We start from the raw sequence: 17,686 nt of genomic DNA, 5'->3' as shown, positions 1-17,686 counted from the left end.
AAAACCTTAGTGTCTCCGGTAGTGTTAACAACGAAAGTTGGTAAATTTACATTGGATTTGGAGTTAAGGCCGAAGCGGATTTGGAAGGAAATCGATAACGGAAACAAGGTATGAATCGGCTTCGGAACCGCATTGGCTACAGTGTGCATCGGCAGTTACCGAATCGGACAAGGCAAGCCGATGTAGCCGATTCCGGCAAGGTGATATTGGAATCATTGTCGGATTAAGTTGATGTGCTTCATGATGATTGCCATGTATGGATCGAGTCCGAAAAAGGCAGTTGTATCTATTAATTAGGAATAGTTTGTTAGTTTTCTTTTTATCTTTAGGAAAGTGTGTTTAGTGTCCTATAAGGACTTTATGTTTTCCTTTTATCTTTAGGAAAGTTTCTTTCTTGTCCTACAAGGACTATTATCTACCCATGGGTATAAATATGTACACCTGGGGTCATTGTAAACTATCTTCACGATCAATACAATTCGGCGCATCGCCACCCTTTTTACTTCCACTTTTGTTTTTACGTTCCGGCGGAACTTGGCACCTGACGCGGGGCTGCATCGTCTTCGATCATTGGCGAAGGGATAAGTCCAATGTTCCGCCGGCCTAGGCAATTGTATCGTCTACGTCAGCGTCGTTCAAGGCTGCATCAGTACATTCGACCTCTTGGATTGCTCTGGTTTGGATGATATATTTGCCTACCTATTTATCATATGTCTCTGTTAATCTAGTCTTAGCATATCAATTTAGCTCCATCGGCTGCTTCTCGTTTTAGGGTTTTTGCCGGTATCGGCTAAATCGCGTTGCTAGATTAGATTAGCTTAGACATCTACCACCCTGAAAACTCAGTCAACGGCTTGATTGTCTAGATATTGTGTTTCTTTTCATACTTAGTGCTGCATCAGTTAAGTTTGATCTACTAAGTCGTGCTTAGAACCATAATCTCTAGCCTGCTTCTTGATTGCCAATAAGGGTTTCATTAGGGTTTCAGCCGGTGAGTTATCTGGACGTTGCATCGGCTCATAAGGATTGCATATACATATAAGTTGGATTTAGCCGATGACAACAAAGGTTTCACTGTTTAATCTAATCTTGCGGATTTCATGACATCGGACCTCCAGCCGATATGTGCTTTAACCTTCGGATCGATGCTTATTTATCATATCATTATTTGCCGATTGGTTTATACTAGATTATATTGTTATTTTATTACATCATCATCAGCCGATTGCCTTTATATCATTATCTACATTGGACATATAGCCGATTACTTAAACCCTGTCGCTATCGGCTGGTATCGGCATCGGCTATTATCGGCTATCGGCCGGAACTACTCCATCGGCTTGTCAGCCGATCGGCTGTTTTGATCTACTATTTGCATATCTTGTCAGTTGCAGGATCAAACTGACTGGCACGCCCGCATCTCATCAAGATTTGGACCTGCACAGGAGCTAAGCAGATCTCCCAGGCCAGTGTGTTCGATTTTTTCGTCAACACAAATTAGCACGCCTGGTGGGACCACGAATTTTATATCCACATGTCTGAAGAAGAAGTCAATTCCAAGATCATGGTCACGGTGGAGAATTTAATGGAGGAACAACAATATTGGCTCGGGGGGCAAGCGTATCAGTTTCAGCATGGTGGAGTACATCAGTATCGGCTCATGAAAGCCGATTACAAGATAGAGAAAGAAGATAATTTTGAAGCATGAGTTCTCATACTTCAAAACTAGGGGGCATGTGTTAACAGTGAAATTTGGTAAGCCCGGAGTAGTCATCGGCTTAGAGTCAGCATCGGCTTCGAAGTCCTGAGATTAGCCGATGAGAGTTGTCAAGTCGTTAGTTGTCGGATTCTTGCTATATTCGGTTAAGGAAATTGATCTACTAAAGGAAGCTTATCCAGAAGTGACCGAATTCAGAGAGAATGCGGCATGGCAAGTTATCTATTAATTATGAATAGTTTGTTAGTTTCCTTTTATCTTTAGGAAAGTGTGTTTAGTGTCCTATAAGGACTTCATCTTTTCCTTTTATATTTAAGAAAGTTTCTTTCTTGTCCGACAAGGACTTGTATCAACCCATGGATATAAATATGTACGCCCGGGGTCTATGTAATCTATCGCTACGATCAATACAATTCGGTGCATCGCCACCTTTTACCTTTTCTACTTTATTTTATCGTCCGACGGGACTTGGCACCTGACGCGGGGCTACATCGGTGTTCGATCTCTTGCTAAGGGGTAAGTCCAATGTTCCGCCGGCCTAGGCAATTGTATCGTTTACGTCGGCGTCGTTCAAGGTTGCATCAGTACATTCGACCTCTTGGATTGCTCTGGTTCGGATGATATACTTGCCTACCTATTTATCATATGTCTCTGTTAATCTAGTCTTAGCATATCAATTTAGCTCTATCGGCTGCTTCTCGTTTTAGGGTTTCTGCCGGTATCGGCTAAATCCCGTTACTAAATTAGATTAGCTTAGACATCTACCACCCTGAAAACTCAGTCAATGGCTTGATTGTCTAGATATTATGTTTCTTTTCATACTTAGTGCTGCATCAGTTAAGTTTGATCTATTAAATCGTGCTTAGAACCATAATCTCTAGCCTGCTTTTTGATTGCCAATAAGGTTTTCATCGGGGTTTCAGCCGATGAGTTATTTGGATGTTGCATCGGCTTACAAGGATTGCATACATATTGGATTTAGCTGATCGCAAGAAAGGTTTTACTGTTTAACCTAATCTTGTGGATTTTATGACATCGGACCTCCAGCCGATGTATGCTTTAAGCGTCGGATCAGTGCTTGTTCTATTATATCATATTGCTAGCCGATTGGTTTATACTGGATTATATTGTTATTTTATTACATCATCATCAGCCGATTGCCATTATATTAGTATCTACATTGGACATATAGCCGATTGCTTAAACCTTATCGCTATCGGCTAGTATCAGCATCGGCTATTATCGGCTATCGGCTGGAACTACTCCATCGGCTTGTCAGCCGATCGGCTGTGTTTATCTGCTGTTTACATATCTTGTCAGTTGAAGGATCAAACTGACTGGCACACTCGCATCTCATCAATCGTTGGACCTGCACAGGAGTTAAGCAGATCTCCCAGGCTGGTGTGTTCGATTTTTTCGTCAACAAGTAGTGAAGCAGCCTGAATTCAGATTTTCTAGAACATATTTTTTTCAGGGACGGGGGTGAATTTTATTGATTAAATAGAGTCATTATAATCTCGCAGAACAAGATCATGAACATAAAGTAGGAGCATCAAGTCTCCACACCGCACTATGTCTAGTCCTTCTATTTAACTAAGCTAGTGCATGATCCACTCAATTACACCCTCTTCCAACATGATTTAGACGGATTTCCTACAAGATTTTCTATGGACGCGACTAGATTGACGCGTGGGTTTCTCCACACATATTGGTGGCATACGGCATACCCATCAGGGGTGAAATCGCTAATACATGACTAGCCATGCGCCTCTCCCCGCGCTGCCATGTGGCGCGTGCGGAGAGGGGGCACGTGGTGGAGGAACATGTGCGCGATTCTTTTTTTTTCGGTTTTTCTCTTGTTTCCATTCGGTTTTTTCGTGGCTTTTTTTCCCTTTTGGTTTTTTCCGGTTTTTATACAACTTTATATGCGTACGTATAGAAACTCTATATACGTACACAAAGTTTGTATATGTGCATATAAAAAATTTATATATGTGTCTTTTTTTATACGTATGTATACAAACTTTGTATATAAGGTATACAAGTTTGTACACGCATACGAAGTTTATATACATGTATATATATTTTTTATACTCTTTTTTTTTGTTTTTTAATACATACTCCCTCCATACCCACAAAACAAGTCGTTTAGGACAAGATTGTGCTTACTAAGGAGTGATTAATTTGAGACTATTCTTCCATGTCTGCCCCTATTAAATGAGGGTGCGGGTGCATTCATTTGAGAAGCAAACAGAGCTCAAATGGCTAGTGCAGTGAGGTTTGAAGGTTGAGTGCTTAGGTTCGATACTTGGTGAGCTCATTACTTTTTTGCTGATTTTGCATGGCGCTTGCGTGCGTATTTTTGGGCACGTATTTTTCGTTTTTTCGTCTGGGCACTCCGTTTTTGCGTATTTTTGGGCGCGTATTTTTCGTTTTTTCGTCTGGGCACTCCGTTTATTTTTTTTTGATTTTGCATGGCGCTCTCGCGGGTGTTTTTTGGGCGCATATTTTTCGTTCTTTTCACGGGTAGATGTCGTTTCAGTTTCACCATGCCTATTTAAACGGCTTCTTCTCTTTCCATTACTGTGCTTAACCTGCTCACTTTCAGTCCGCGAGAGTTTCCATCTACAGCATGCAAGGCTGTTCCAGCTGTTGCTGGCTTTGATTTGAATGTCCGCCTAGAAGAAGATGAGGACGGCAATGTTCCCTTCCATCTCAACGAGCCAATATTGGAGGATCACAACGTTAATGGTAATGTGTTTGTTCTTTCCTTTTTTTTATATTCACAACAACAACATCAACTAAGTTTCTATTCTAAGTTTTTTCTTTCCTTTTTCCGACAGGATTTGATTTGAACATGCCACTAGATGAATTTGGTGTAATTGATTTAGATTTTTTTACAAAACCACGTTGGTAATCTTGATCTCAGTTTGTTCTTTCCTTTTTCATTTTTTTATTAAAGCAATGGCTATTTTTTTTTTGAATGTGCTTGTTTTTTTTCTTTGACTAGAACATGCTGTACAGAACCAAGCTCCTGTTGAAGGACAACATCGAAGGAAGGACATGACAGAAGAAGTCACAAAACAAGTGTACCAAGCATTGTTGAAGGACAGCAAGAATGGGAAACTAGGCAAGAAAGATACAAGAAGGGTTGCTGATCAATTTGGAGTGCACATTCGATCAGTTCAGCGCTTATGGAAGCGAGGTAAAATCCAACTTGCTCATAACATTCCGGTTGTGGTTGCTAGTCACAAGAAGGGTAGATCTGGTCGTAAGGCAATCCCTCTTGATTTGGAACAATTGCGCAACATTCCTCTCAAGCAATGAATGACCATAGAAGATGTGTCTAGTAAACTTGGTATTTCCAAATCTAGGATACAAAGGTATTTGAAAAAAGGTTTGCTTAGACGGCACTCTAGTAGCATCAAACCATACCTCACAGATGCTAACAAGAAGACTAGGTTGAAGTGGTGTGTTGACATGATTGATCAAAGTTTGGTTGGTGATCCAAGATTTAAGGATTTTTTTGACTATGTGTTCATTGATGAAAAATGGTTCTACCTCTCTCAAAAATCTGAGAAGTATTACTTGCTACCCGAGGAAGATGAACCACATCGCACTTGTAAGAACAAGAATTACATCCCTAGGCTCATGTTCTTGTGTGTTTGTGCTCGACCAAGGTTTAGGAATGGAGAATGTGTTTTTGATGGTAAAATTGGTTGTTTTCCACTTGTCACTTATGAACATGCTGTGAGAAGTAGTCAGAATCGTCTTCGTGGAGAACTAGTAATCAAGCCAATAACTTCAATAACAAGAGATGTGATTAGAGATTTCATGGTAAACAAAGTGTTGCCTGCCATTCGAGCCAAATGGCCAAGAGAAGATGTGAACAAACCAATTTTTATACAACAAGATAATGCACCTTCCCATTTGAAATTGGATGATCCTGTTTTTTGTGAGGCTGCTAGGGAAGAAGGGTTTGACATTCGCCTAGTTTGTCAACCACCCAATTCTCCGGATTTTAACACTCTAGACTTGGGGTTTTTTCGAGCTATTCAAGCAATTCAATAAAAAAGGAGGCAAAGACAATAAAAGATCTAGTTCTAGCCGTGGAACATGTAAATGGATCCATTGTTCACTTGTTTCATTGTTTTGTTCAACAATTAAAGTACTCGGTGAAAGATTTATTCCACACATGTTTTGCAGGCATTCTTAGAGTACTCTCCATGGAAAGCAAACAGAATGTTTGTAAAACTACAAACTGTTTTGAAGGAAGCCATGAAAGTAAAAGGTGGCAACAAGATCAAAATTCCTCACATGCAAAAGGAAAAACTAGAGAGAGAAGATCGGCTGCCATTGCAAATCTCATGTGAAGCATCCTTGCTTGCTGAATGCATTGCTAGTCTCGCTGCAGCAAATTAGAAGTAGAATATTAGATGATGCAAGCATGTTAGTCTTTGCAGCATGCTAGCCGAAGCAAGAATATTAGCAGCAAATTAGTTTTTGCTTGCATGTTAGGTCGACTGAATGAGACATGTAACTTACTATTCTTGCTTCATCTTTGCATCTTCCAACTCCTTCATACTGTAGATCTCGTCCAACTTTTTGATAACGTGCTCAGGAAGAAGTATGGTTTCACCATCCATTTGAAGTTTCTCCCCATCAGGAATGTATAACTCACAATCAAACTTTTCCATGTTAAGCAAAAACCTTGCTATGAGGTCGTAGTCTTCATGTAAAAGGCCACAACGGGCACACCTGCGAGCACGGCGGCGAGCTTGGAAGCATGCTTCTCCGAAGACGCCGCCAGCGTGGAATGTGCCGCAGCGAGGACACTGCACCACCTCGACGGACTCCGGTACCACCTCGACAGAGTCCGGCACCTCGACGGAGTCCAACGCCATCTCCGATTCTAGCCCCTCGACGGAGTCCAGCGCGTTGACGATGTCCAGGGCGTCGACGGAGTCCGGCACCTCGACGGACTTCAGCGACTCGACGTACTCCATGGCGCGACCAAGCTTTGAACCCTAACTACAGCCGGGCGGCGAGGAAGAGAGACGCGCGTGTGCGAGCGGCAAGCGACGAGCGTGTGCTGCATGCGGGAGATGAAGAGGAAAGATCGAGCGCCATTAATCACGTCCATTCAGCTTAAGGCGGCATTAATCACGTCGCCTCGTTTCTTGCCTCGCCGCTCGTTGCTCGGCTCTCGCATCAGGGGCATACGCATCCAAACTAAACCCCGCTGAGGAACGACGACTTGTTTTGTGAAAACGGGTAAGAGCCTAGAACGACTTGTTTTGTGGGTACGGAGGGAGTATGTATACAAACTTCGTATATGTATACAAAGTTTATACATACGAATATAAAGTTTGTATACACGTATATATTTTTTATATACATTAAAAGTGCATGGATATATATAAAATTTTTATATATACGTTGTATATACACGTATGTATATTTATATACATATAAACTTTGTATACACATATACAAAGTTACATTTATATACATACGTCTATTGTAAATAGAAACAGTACACTAGAAGGAATTAGCATATGTATGATTGATCTCTTTTTATTAATAATTAAGATTAAAAATAGTTAACTTGACACTACGCTAAAAATGCTATATTTTGGGACGGAGTAGCAGAACGGACGTTTTCATTTTTGCGTCGAAGACGGCCCCGATTGCACATTGCAGGCCGGAAACCGGCCGAGCCCACCCATTAGAAAGGACGGACCCACCGTGCAGAGCTCTCCTCCGCTCCCCGGCCCGGTCACGCCGCCACCGCCGTCGCCACCGCTCCCCGCCGGCCGTTGTCCGTCTCTCTCGCCGCAACCTCGACCACGACCTGGGGCTGGGGAGGCTCCGCCTCGCCGCCGCCCGGCGACTGCCAGTCAGGCTCGCCTCGAGCCCTTTCCGAGCCCAACCCGTAGCTATAGGCCCTAAAGTGGAGTTAGGTCCAACGCCACATTGCCTCGCCGACGCAAGTAGCCCACCGCACCACTGTCTCGTCGACTCCGCTGCTCTACAACGACCACTCCCCGAACCCGGATTGAGAGCGAGCGAGAGCGCGCGCGCGGGGAGAAGCCGAGGTCGTCGTCGTCGGCGGCGGCGGCGGCGGAGGAGGAGGAGGAGGAGACGACGATGCAGTGGTACCTGGTGGCCGCGCTCCTCACCGTCCTCACCAGCTCGCAGGCAAGCCCCGGCCCCCCCTCCCTAAACCCTCCACCTCATCTTCCCCTTCCTCTTCCCGCGACGCGCTGTCCAGATCTACGCGCTTTGGGTTTTTCGTCGACGCGTGGAGCAGAGGCCTCTGTAGGAGGCGGCGGCGGTGGCGGCGGTTGCTGCTGCTTCGATCTGCGGCGATGTGCGTAATTTGATCCATTGGAGTTGTGGTTTGGAGAAATGCAGTTCAGATAAGGTGTGGCCTGGGGGTCCGTGCCTGCTTCAGGGAGCAGCTACCTGAGCAGGCGTGTTCTGAAGGTGTCCATTTTATTCCCTTGTTGGGGATGGGTTTTTGGTGGAATTGTGAAGTTCTCTAGGTGTTTGCAAGTTGATGTAAATGGTCACGGGGACGCACCATGTAGAACAAACTTATAATTCCATTGCGGGAATGTGTCATTCCGTTCGGTTAGTATGGCATGAAGATGGCCCTTCATTTTTCATACTAGACAACTATCCAGACCATTATGGTCATTTTGCACATTTCCTGGTGTTCCAAACATATTTCTACTTACAGTTAATTACAGAAATGGAAAAATAATAGGAGTAAAATATCCTTATGAGAAGAAAGAGAAGAAGAAATCAAGATATTAAATGCAAAAGAAATCAAGAACATGACCAATCTTCAGCGCGCAACCAAGGGCTATGACCTGACGAAGAATCTCGGGCTAGAAATAGTGCGGCATTAGGGAGGTTAAGATGGTGAGTGACTTCTCTGGAGCTTGCCCAGCAGTTATGAGATAGTAGTGTACTCCAGAAGGGTACACCAGAATAGCATGGTACTGAAATGTTTGATTCCAAGCGCCAAACCAGAATGACCCACAGAACAAAACTGACAACTTGATGTAGAAAACCAAATCATTGGAGGTTAACGAGCAGACTTCATGGTCATAGTTAAATTAACTTAAGTTATTCTAGAAATTGTCCATTACTTGTTTTTTTCCCTCAATTGCCTGGTTTATTTTCTAAGCTCTAGAGTTTTTAATTCTCTTGCATATGTGCAGGGTATCTTGACTACCCTCTCGCAGAGCAATGGCAAATATAAGTACGACTACGCAACCATTCCATTTCTCGCAGAACTCTTCAAGGTACATGAAGTTTATGCTATTGTTTACAGTGATATCTGTATATCCTAGTTACTGAAGGCACTCAAGAGATAACATTCATCTATTTATTTATTCTGCATGCTGATGTTAACCTGTTCTTGATACAGCTGTCTTTCTCAAGCTTCTTTCTTTGGAAAGAATGCCAGTCTTCATCTCCACCAAGGATGACAAAAGAGTGGAGGAGTATACGACTATACCTTGTTCCTTCAGTCATATATCTCATCCACAACAATGTGCAGTTTGCCACCTTGACCTATGTTGATCCATCTACCTATCAGATAATGGGAAACCTTAAAATTGTCACAACTGGAATTCTGTTTAGGTGACTCTTTTGTACCTTAATGTCAAATATTTCCACTGTTATTCTTCCTGATATTATTGGCATGATAGAATATATATTAAATATCCTTGTGTACTCTGCTTCATTTGATAAAATTCAAACTTCAAGTGCATTCTGAACTTGAAAGCAGTCAAAGACTTATCCAAAATAACATACACGATAGAAATTTTTAGCTTGTCTTCAAATTTTAAGCAGCTTACCCATAATGCCAATTGTCATTAGCATATATTATCTGTATGTTTGATGATTCTTGATAATTTAAATTCTATATTTTCAACTATTCTGGTGGTTCACTATATGACACTCTTTTGTTGTTTAAGGTTTGCCCTGACCCTTGAAATTCAGTTGACTTAATGTCCGTTTTTTCAGGTCATAAAATAATTTAATTTGCTACACTGCAATCAATTCACTGAAATAGCTATACATTTTTTCATTTTAATGTTTCTTGCTCCACAAAGTAAGAATTTCAACTAGTAAGAATTGTGCACCACACAAGTGTTGCAGAGCCATTGAATTTGTGACAGCTGACAATTGAGAAATTAATATCTTATGTTTGTGTTTCAAAACTTATGCATTGCAACTAGATATTGACACTTCATTTAGTTGACCAGCCAACATGCTGACCAAATTAATTTCTGGTGCTTAGTCTGATTTTCTCTCTAAACTGTATAGGCTTGTCCTAAAAAGGAAGTTGTCAAATCTACAATGGATGGCAGTAGTTTTACTGGCTGTTGGAACTACTACAAGTCAGGTTTGTGAACATTTTGAAACTTTATTCCCTTTTGTTTTAGCATATACTATTGGGTTATGCTTATGTTATCTCACAAAACTCCTCATACAAACATGTTACAAAAAATGGACTGGTGGTCTGACTGGAAAAAAAAACCTAGTCTGGTCGGTTTAAATAAAATAATGATTGAGAGAAAATCCAGGCAGATTGACTTTTGCTACTGTTGAGGCTTCTGGGGTTCAAACCTGGGATCTTGAGTCCCCCGAATGCATGGATTGGGCCACTAACCAACTGAGCTGAGCTACACATTTGATTTATGGGAGATCTTGTAGATATTTAAAAAATGTTCTTATTATGTGTAGCCTTAAAATCTATTGAAAATATCATTTCCAAACTGGCCAGTTCACCGGTTAACTGGTCAGATCAGCAAACAATGAACCAGCAAATGACCAGTTCAACCATACATGTTTTTTCATACTACGATACCACGGATGACTGCTTCATCCTTTATGGGGCACTCGCCTTAGTGGCATGTGTGTGTGGATCCACCTTGTAAGTGTGATAATCATTGATCCGTTCTGATAGTAGAAAACATATTTAAGTCTGCCTAACTTATATGTTTTTAACTTGATGGCCGCAAACTTTGTGAACATGTAACTGAGTAATATGTGACTGTATTTTTTTCTTCTATTCTTTGGTGCGGTATATTTACACCTGATATACATGCTCCAAGATTGGATTTTTCATAATGTTTCACACTTACTCAGGTTTCCAATAGATATACATATAAAAATCAGATTTCTGATGTTCATTAGATGATCGCAAGCTATTTAATGTGTAGGAAAGATCCACTGATATTGGACACTTCTCCTTTTTTCATGTCAAAATACACTGCAATACCATTAATTTTTCTTTGAATATTTTACTGTAACTATGTTAAGTCACTAAATTTGTTTTTCTTACTACCCTTCTGTTGCTTACAGGTTAAAGGATGTGGCGATGCTCCATGTGATTCTCTTTTTTCAGCCCCATTTCAGGGTTACATGCTTGGGATACTTTCTGCTTGCCTTTCTGCACTAGCTGGTGTCTACACTGAATATTTGATGAAGAAGAATAATGATAGTCTGTACTGGCAAAATGTACAATTATATACGTAGGTATCTATATCTAACTCTGGTCCATTGTCACAGACCTGCACAGGCCAAATACCTTCCATTTTCAGTGTGCATATTTTCTGACTATACATTTGATTGCATCAAAACAATTTTAAGGCTACCTGGTGTGCTGTCACACCAGGTGTGGCAAACACTATTTCACACTTATCTTATGCACTGTCAGGTTTGGTGTTATATTCAACATGGGATGGCTTATCTATGGTGACTTCAAAGCTGGATTTGAGAGGGGTCCATGGTGGCAGCGTCTTTTTAATGGCTATTCTATCACAACGTGGATGGTTGTGTTCAATTTAGGGTCTACTGGCCTTCTGGTCTCATGGCTGATGAAGTATTCTGACAATATAGTCAAGGTGACAGTTTATTCTTAATCTTAGCTGTGCAGAAAAAAATCATCTCACTAGCGTGTTTCCTTTATACTGTGAAAGACGTAAATGAAGATAAAGTTCACAATATAAAAATAAGTTATCCACAGATCCAAAATCCATGGACGATAGCATGGGGTCAGTCATCCACCTACATATACGCATGCAAAAGAATCAAGATATGCCTGATTCTAGTGCCTGCAGTGCAGATTGATACTGTGTATTTGATTTCATGCCAATTACGTATTTGCTATTTGTCAAAGAAAACTAGTTGACCAGGCTCTTCAATCTTTAGAGAGCATGCTTTATTTGTACTGTACATTTGTCTTTAAGAAAACATGGAAAAACAAGTATATTTGGTGTCCTAAAGCAGGATAATGTGGTTATTCATGTGTGCTGAACATAAGATTTTCACCATACTGAACTAGTTAATTTTTTTTGTGAGTTTGTTTCTTCTCTTTTCTTTCCTTGGTTGAGCTAGCTGCTATTCATTCCCAATGCCTTTCTACTGGCCACTCCTTGATAACTTCATTTTCCTGTCCAATCAAGTGACCCATGGAGCGGCAGTTCAAACTTTCTCCTATAGACATTATTATTTTTTGTCAGATTCATTGAAATTAATAGACCTTTTTTCAGTGGTACTTTTTTTTTTTTTAACAAAACGATGAGCGCCGTTTTCATTGAATATAGAAGGGGTAAACTGTACACAAAGGAACTGTAAAAGTAAGGGGCCTTAGGCCCTAGCTAACTATACTGTAAGCCAGTCTCCGAGTCTTTTTGCTCCTGCCAAGACCCAACCCAAGTTTTAGCCTCCTCCTTGATTTTTGCCATCAAACTGGCCGTCGAGAGCTCTTTTTGTTGGAAGGTTCTCCGGTTCCTCTCGTTCCAAATCTCCCAGGTCACTAGCAGCGTTAAGGTGCATAGTGCCTTTTTGGGTACTCCTTTTGTGTTTGCGATGGCCTCCCACCACTCTAGCACTGTCAAAATATGTTGCCGCTGGGTGGGGTTTAGCTGGGCGCAAGCGGTGCAGTCTGCTAGTGCCGCCCAGATCCTTTTTCAGTGGTACTTGTATTGGGGTTTAGCAAAATGTTAATGCCATCACAAATCTGTAGACAGTAAGAAGGATATGTCTTTTTTATCTTATACAATTGAAGTTGAAGGATTGTTTTATGAACCTCTATTTGAACAGGTGTACTCAACTTCAATGGCCATGCTTTTAACAATGGTATTGTCTGTATATCTTTTCAATGTGAGAGCAACACTTCAGGTACCTCTTTTTTTTTTTTTTTTTTTTTTTTTGGTTATTGGAGCCCTTTCATCCGTTTCAGTTTATTCAATTTTTTTTACATGTTGGATATGAAACCATGTAGATTACTGTTCATACTTACACATGCTCTATCCCCTCCCTTTTACAGCTTTTCCTAGGCATTGTCATCTGCATAATTTCCCTGCAGATGTATTTTATGCCTGTGAACATGCTTGTTGAATTGCCACAAGCATTGCCAGTTACTTCAAAGTAGGTACATGCCAGTGATGCCACTGTTGTTTAACCTGTTGATCAGTGTGTACGGTCTTCTGATTTAAGCAGAAAGGTTAGTTGATTATTTATAGCTCAGCTTTTGTGAGTAATCCCATGGAAATCGGAGGCTGCAATCTCCACAGCATATGTGTACAGTGTCATGTTTCAGATAACGTGAAAGAAGAGTGGAGCAAACATGGGTTTACTGCTACACTTTGCCAATTTTTTGGCAAAGAGGTGAAAGCATGCCTTGGAAAAGGAAATCCAGAATCCCTATACATTCTTTAGTTAGTGCTTAATGGTTTATTCACCTTGTATCTAAATTTTCTGACATTCAGTAGATGCAAAACTGGTGAGTGATCATGAAATAGTAAATCTTTGCAGAAAATTTAAGATTCCCTCGTCAGTTGCAATATTGCAGCACAGCAGCATCCATACTTTTTTTTTGTTTCAGGTAGGATGCAGAACTTATTTTTATCACTTGTCGAGCAGAGCTCCTACATTATTTTCAAGACAAAAATGATTTGATAATACATATTTGACATCATAATCAAATAATCTATTTTTTTTCTACGATGTAAATAGCGTAGTTGACAATATGTCAGATGACATATTCCACCGGGACTAGTTTCTAGCATCTTTTATTCTATTACCCTGTATTTGGATCATCAACAATTACACGTAAGGGTTTTCCATTCCTGCTGGCGGTAACTATCTAAGCTTATTGTGAGGCATGGACTTGTCAAAATTCATTTGATTTACAAAGGTATAACATTGCAAAATCAATTTAGTTAATGAATCAGATTGTTTATTAGGCTCTGTTTTCTTGTCATACTGCTGCAGTTGCTTAACCCTTGATCTGCATCCCATCCCATGATTTGCAAAACTAGAAATTCTATGATGTCCAGATAAAATTTGCCCATGGAAATGGAGGGCCCCTCCTATAGTACCGTACCTAGAATGATGTAAAATGCTTTCCCAAGGATGGAGTTTGTATGTTGTCTTTGGCTTGCGTGCAATACCAAGCTTGCTGGTCAGTGGTCACTGAAATATCTTTGAAACTGTCATATGGTTATTGTTGTTCATTGGAAAACGATATAAGTTGGTGTAAATGTGCTTGAAAATTGATGCTAGGGTTTGTGGGCCGCCCCTTGTTTTGCTAATTTTAGTTCTGCCCAGAACCCTTGAATAGTGTGCCTGGTCTCAAACTGAATTTAAGTCCTTGTTAGCCTGTATAACAAGTATATCTTGTTATTCCTCACTACAGTAGTACTAGTAACTACTTCCTCCGTTTAATATTATATAAGACTTTTTAGCATTGCCCACATTCATATATATGTTAATGAATCTAGATATATATGTGTGTCTAGATTCATTAACATATATATGAATGTGGGCAATGCTAGAAAGTCTTATAACCTGAAATTGAGGTAGTACTTAATACTATATGTTGGCCTTCGGAAATAGTGAGACATGTGAATGATTAGGATAATTGCTAGTTTCTGTTTCAGAAATTTGGCCACTGTTACCTTGTACAAAATCAGGATTTTGTGTGTTCGACATATTGTTAGAAGCCATACATGTGAATCTTTTGCTAATTCTGTGCCCTCCACTCCTGAGCTTATCATTCAAACCCAGGTAGTTTATGTATTTTTTTTAGTGGCATTTCCAGGATTGAATTTTTGGTTTCTTTCCCTCCATCAAGAAATATCTTGAGTGGCAATTTTCAGGACAGAGGGATTCTTTCCCCTCCCTCAAGAAAGCTTTTCACTTCCAGCTGAGCTAGCTGTAGTCTACTTTCTAGGGTTCTAAAGGCTTACCCATCTGACCACATGAACAGTGGACATTCCTTTATCTGGCTAGTATGGGTTAAGGGATAACTTGCTTTTCATGTACATAAAAAATGAGTCTAATGCTTTCTCAAATTTAGTTCTTTTATGCATGTTTGGTTTTTTCAACACTATAAATGTTCACTTCATTCATATGTGAGAATTGAGATGCAAAATATGTTAGCTGTAACAAACTTAAGTTACCTGCATCAGCTGGAAATTTGTCTCAGTGCATACTCTTATGGAACTTGACAGGTGTCATACTACAATTATGCAAATGCTTCTCTTTTTTTTTTTTTACCCTGATCTCAGTACCGTAGTGCAGCTGTATCCCTTTGGGGGAAGGAATTGATTTAAAAATTGGAAAATCAATTGATTATATCAATTCTTCCTGTATAAATGTCTGTATTTTTTTTTTAGTCAAGTGATCTCTTGGAGCGAACATGCTTTTGCCGATTATATTCTTGATCGTTCCTTTTGGAGCTGTTGGGAGGAAAAAGGTAAGGTGGGCAATATGGCTTGTCATGACAGCATTGTGTTTGATATTTCAAGTAGGCATTGCTAAAGAAGAAAAGAAATATCCCTAGTAACCATAAAGGCAGAAAGTGGTATGCAAAAAATTGGAGAAGGTAACCATCGGCCACCACCGATGAATGACCTGAAAAGATTGTCTCTGTTAGGTGGAAATCAACTGTGGTTTTCCCAGTCCACTGGTTTCCCTTCCTCCTGTGTCCTGACCTTTACCTCTTCCCCGTCTTGAGAGTAAAAGGCAAAGCAAAACTGACCATGTAATGTACATACATTTCATGCCCTACATGGCACTGGAGAAAGAGACATGCTGTACATGGAATGGATGTCGCCTCTGCCATTGCAGTGAGGTCTCTTCCTTCTATATTCTTATATGTTGCGGGCAAAAGCCTATGCAAGGGGTGGATGTGGTTTTTGGTGTTGTTTTTAATGCGGAACTCTTTTTTCTGTATCCTATCAAACTTTTTTTCTATACTTTTTTTTTTTTTTGTGTTCCAAAGGTGTCTTGTTTCAACTGGACAAGCAATCTGAAAAAAATAAAAACAGAAAGAAATGTGGGTTTACCGTGTTGCCTGCCTGAAACAAAGATGCTGTTTGTGCACAAGCACACGTACGGCGCCCCCAGTTTGTTGTCGCCCATAGCATCAGCGTCCGAAGTGGCCACTGCAGTGCGTGCGTGAGACTGAAGCAGCAAGTCACATCCGTGGAACGGAAATGCTTATACCACAAGCTAGTTCTGTGTTGCATGCCGAACTCGTGCACCGCTCATCCGAACCACATTCCATTATCCCCCTCATACGCCCTAACAGTTTTAAAAATTTCCCCATCGGTTGTCCCCGAATTGAATTCAGGTTATTGTTTCAATCGTAACCGATTTTGAATTTAATTAGAGGGTCCGTCTTTTCCTTTTTGTCACTCCGATTTTGAATTTAATTAGAGGGTCCGTCTTTTCCTTTTTGTCACTCTGTTTTAACTTGAGTAAATTTCACAAAATTACATGTTTTGTAGTTCAAGTTGCAGAAAACCACACACACTTTGACACTTGGGACTTAAGTATATATATTTTTATAGTGTAGAATGAATGGATTCACCCGCGATATGACGTGACTGTTTCACCTAGGACGAGAACATGGCATCCTATTATCAGCCATCGCACGAAATTAATAGGATGCCACGTCCTCATCTTACATGGAACAACCACGTCATCTCACGGATAAATCCATTTATCGATAGTGTGGTTTTGTGAAACTAAACTATCAAAATATATGTACTTAAGTGCTAAGTGTTAAAATGTGTGTGGTTTTGTGTGTGGTTTTCTGCAACTTGAACCATAAAATATATGTAGTTTTGTGAAATTTACTCATTTTAACTTCTACTTTACTATGTTAGTAAAAATATAAAATTCTAGATATAATCTATGTGCAGTTTAGTAGCGAGAAGTTAATTTTTGCTGAGACAAAGAGTACTTCACTATGAGTAGCAATATAAAATTTTACCCTGAAATAATTTTCGTAGACTTATAATGGACACCCTACTGTTCGTTCCTTTTCTCTTACCGATCTAAATGGCGTGGTTTTAAGAAACTTACTTCATAAGAAAGCTTTCCAAATTCACCTTGTTAACTTTTTAATATTTATTTGTGCCCTTAAATAATACTCCCTCCATCCCATTTTAAGTGAAGTTTTGGGTTTCTATGTCTAACATTTAACCGTCCGTTTTATTTAAAAAATTTATAAAATATTTTTAAAAAATAAGTCATGCATAAATTACTATTAATATTTTATCATCTAATAACAACAGAAATACTAATAATTTTATTTTAAATAAGACGAAGAGCCAAACGTTTAAAAAAAATCCAAAACTGGGAGTAGTAATAAACTCTGTGTGATTCATAATAGATCATCCATCAGAATATATATATAGTACCGAAAAGAAAATTCAAATAAAGATGAATCATCAGACTTCCACACAAAATGATTAGCAGCAGCATGAGTGGCACGGCATATCCCAGCCTCTTAATTAAACCCCACTCGTAATTAAATGGTGCGCGCCAACTATGCTTAATTCAACATCTCACCACTAAAAACTCGCGATCTCCACTTCTCCACGCCACAATCCATCTCTCTAGCACTCTCCACATCATTCGTTCCTC

The 17,686-nt window shown here is 40.1% G+C and overlaps 1 protein-coding gene and 1 pseudogene across 1 annotated transcript; both read left to right on the top strand.

Moving 5' to 3' along the window:
- Positions 1–3,978: 3,978 nt before the first annotated feature.
- Positions 3,979–5,044, top strand: LOC127776970 (uncharacterized; annotated as a pseudogene).
- Positions 5,045–7,431: 2,387 nt separating this feature from the next.
- Positions 7,432–14,497, top strand: LOC127777668 (CMP-sialic acid transporter 1). The gene is made up of 8 exons (XM_052304278.1): positions 7,432–7,918; positions 8,950–9,033; positions 9,159–9,373; positions 10,064–10,142; positions 11,105–11,274; positions 11,460–11,646; positions 12,848–12,925; positions 13,074–14,497. The coding sequence occupies exons 1-8, from the start codon at positions 7,868–7,870 to the stop codon at positions 13,176–13,178; spliced, it is 969 nt and encodes a 322-aa protein (XP_052160238.1). The 5' UTR covers positions 7,432–7,867; the 3' UTR covers positions 13,179–14,497.
- Positions 14,498–17,686: the final 3,189 nt, after the last annotated feature.

The sequence above is a fragment of the Oryza glaberrima genome, chromosome 6 (genome assembly GCF_000147395.1).
Source record: "Oryza glaberrima chromosome 6, OglaRS2, whole genome shotgun sequence".
Classification (NCBI taxonomy): domain Eukaryota; kingdom Viridiplantae; phylum Streptophyta; class Magnoliopsida; order Poales; family Poaceae; genus Oryza; species Oryza glaberrima.
The sequence above is the reverse complement of the archived record's forward strand: the minus strand, read 5'-3'. Positions and strand labels throughout refer to the sequence as shown.

Excerpts from the sequence above, each read along its gene's own strand:
- LOC127777668 (XM_052304278.1), top strand. The coding sequence starts at position 7,868 with ATGCAGTGGTACCTGGTGGCCGCGCTCCTCACCGTCCTCACCAGCTCG. Across the intron at positions 9,034-9,158 it reads TTCTCGCAGAACTCTTCAAG|CTGTCTTTCTCAAGCTTCTT; the intron begins GTACATGAAGTT and ends TTCTTGATACAG. Across the intron at positions 9,374-10,063 it reads ACAACTGGAATTCTGTTTAG|GCTTGTCCTAAAAAGGAAGT; the intron begins GTGACTCTTTTG and ends TAAACTGTATAG.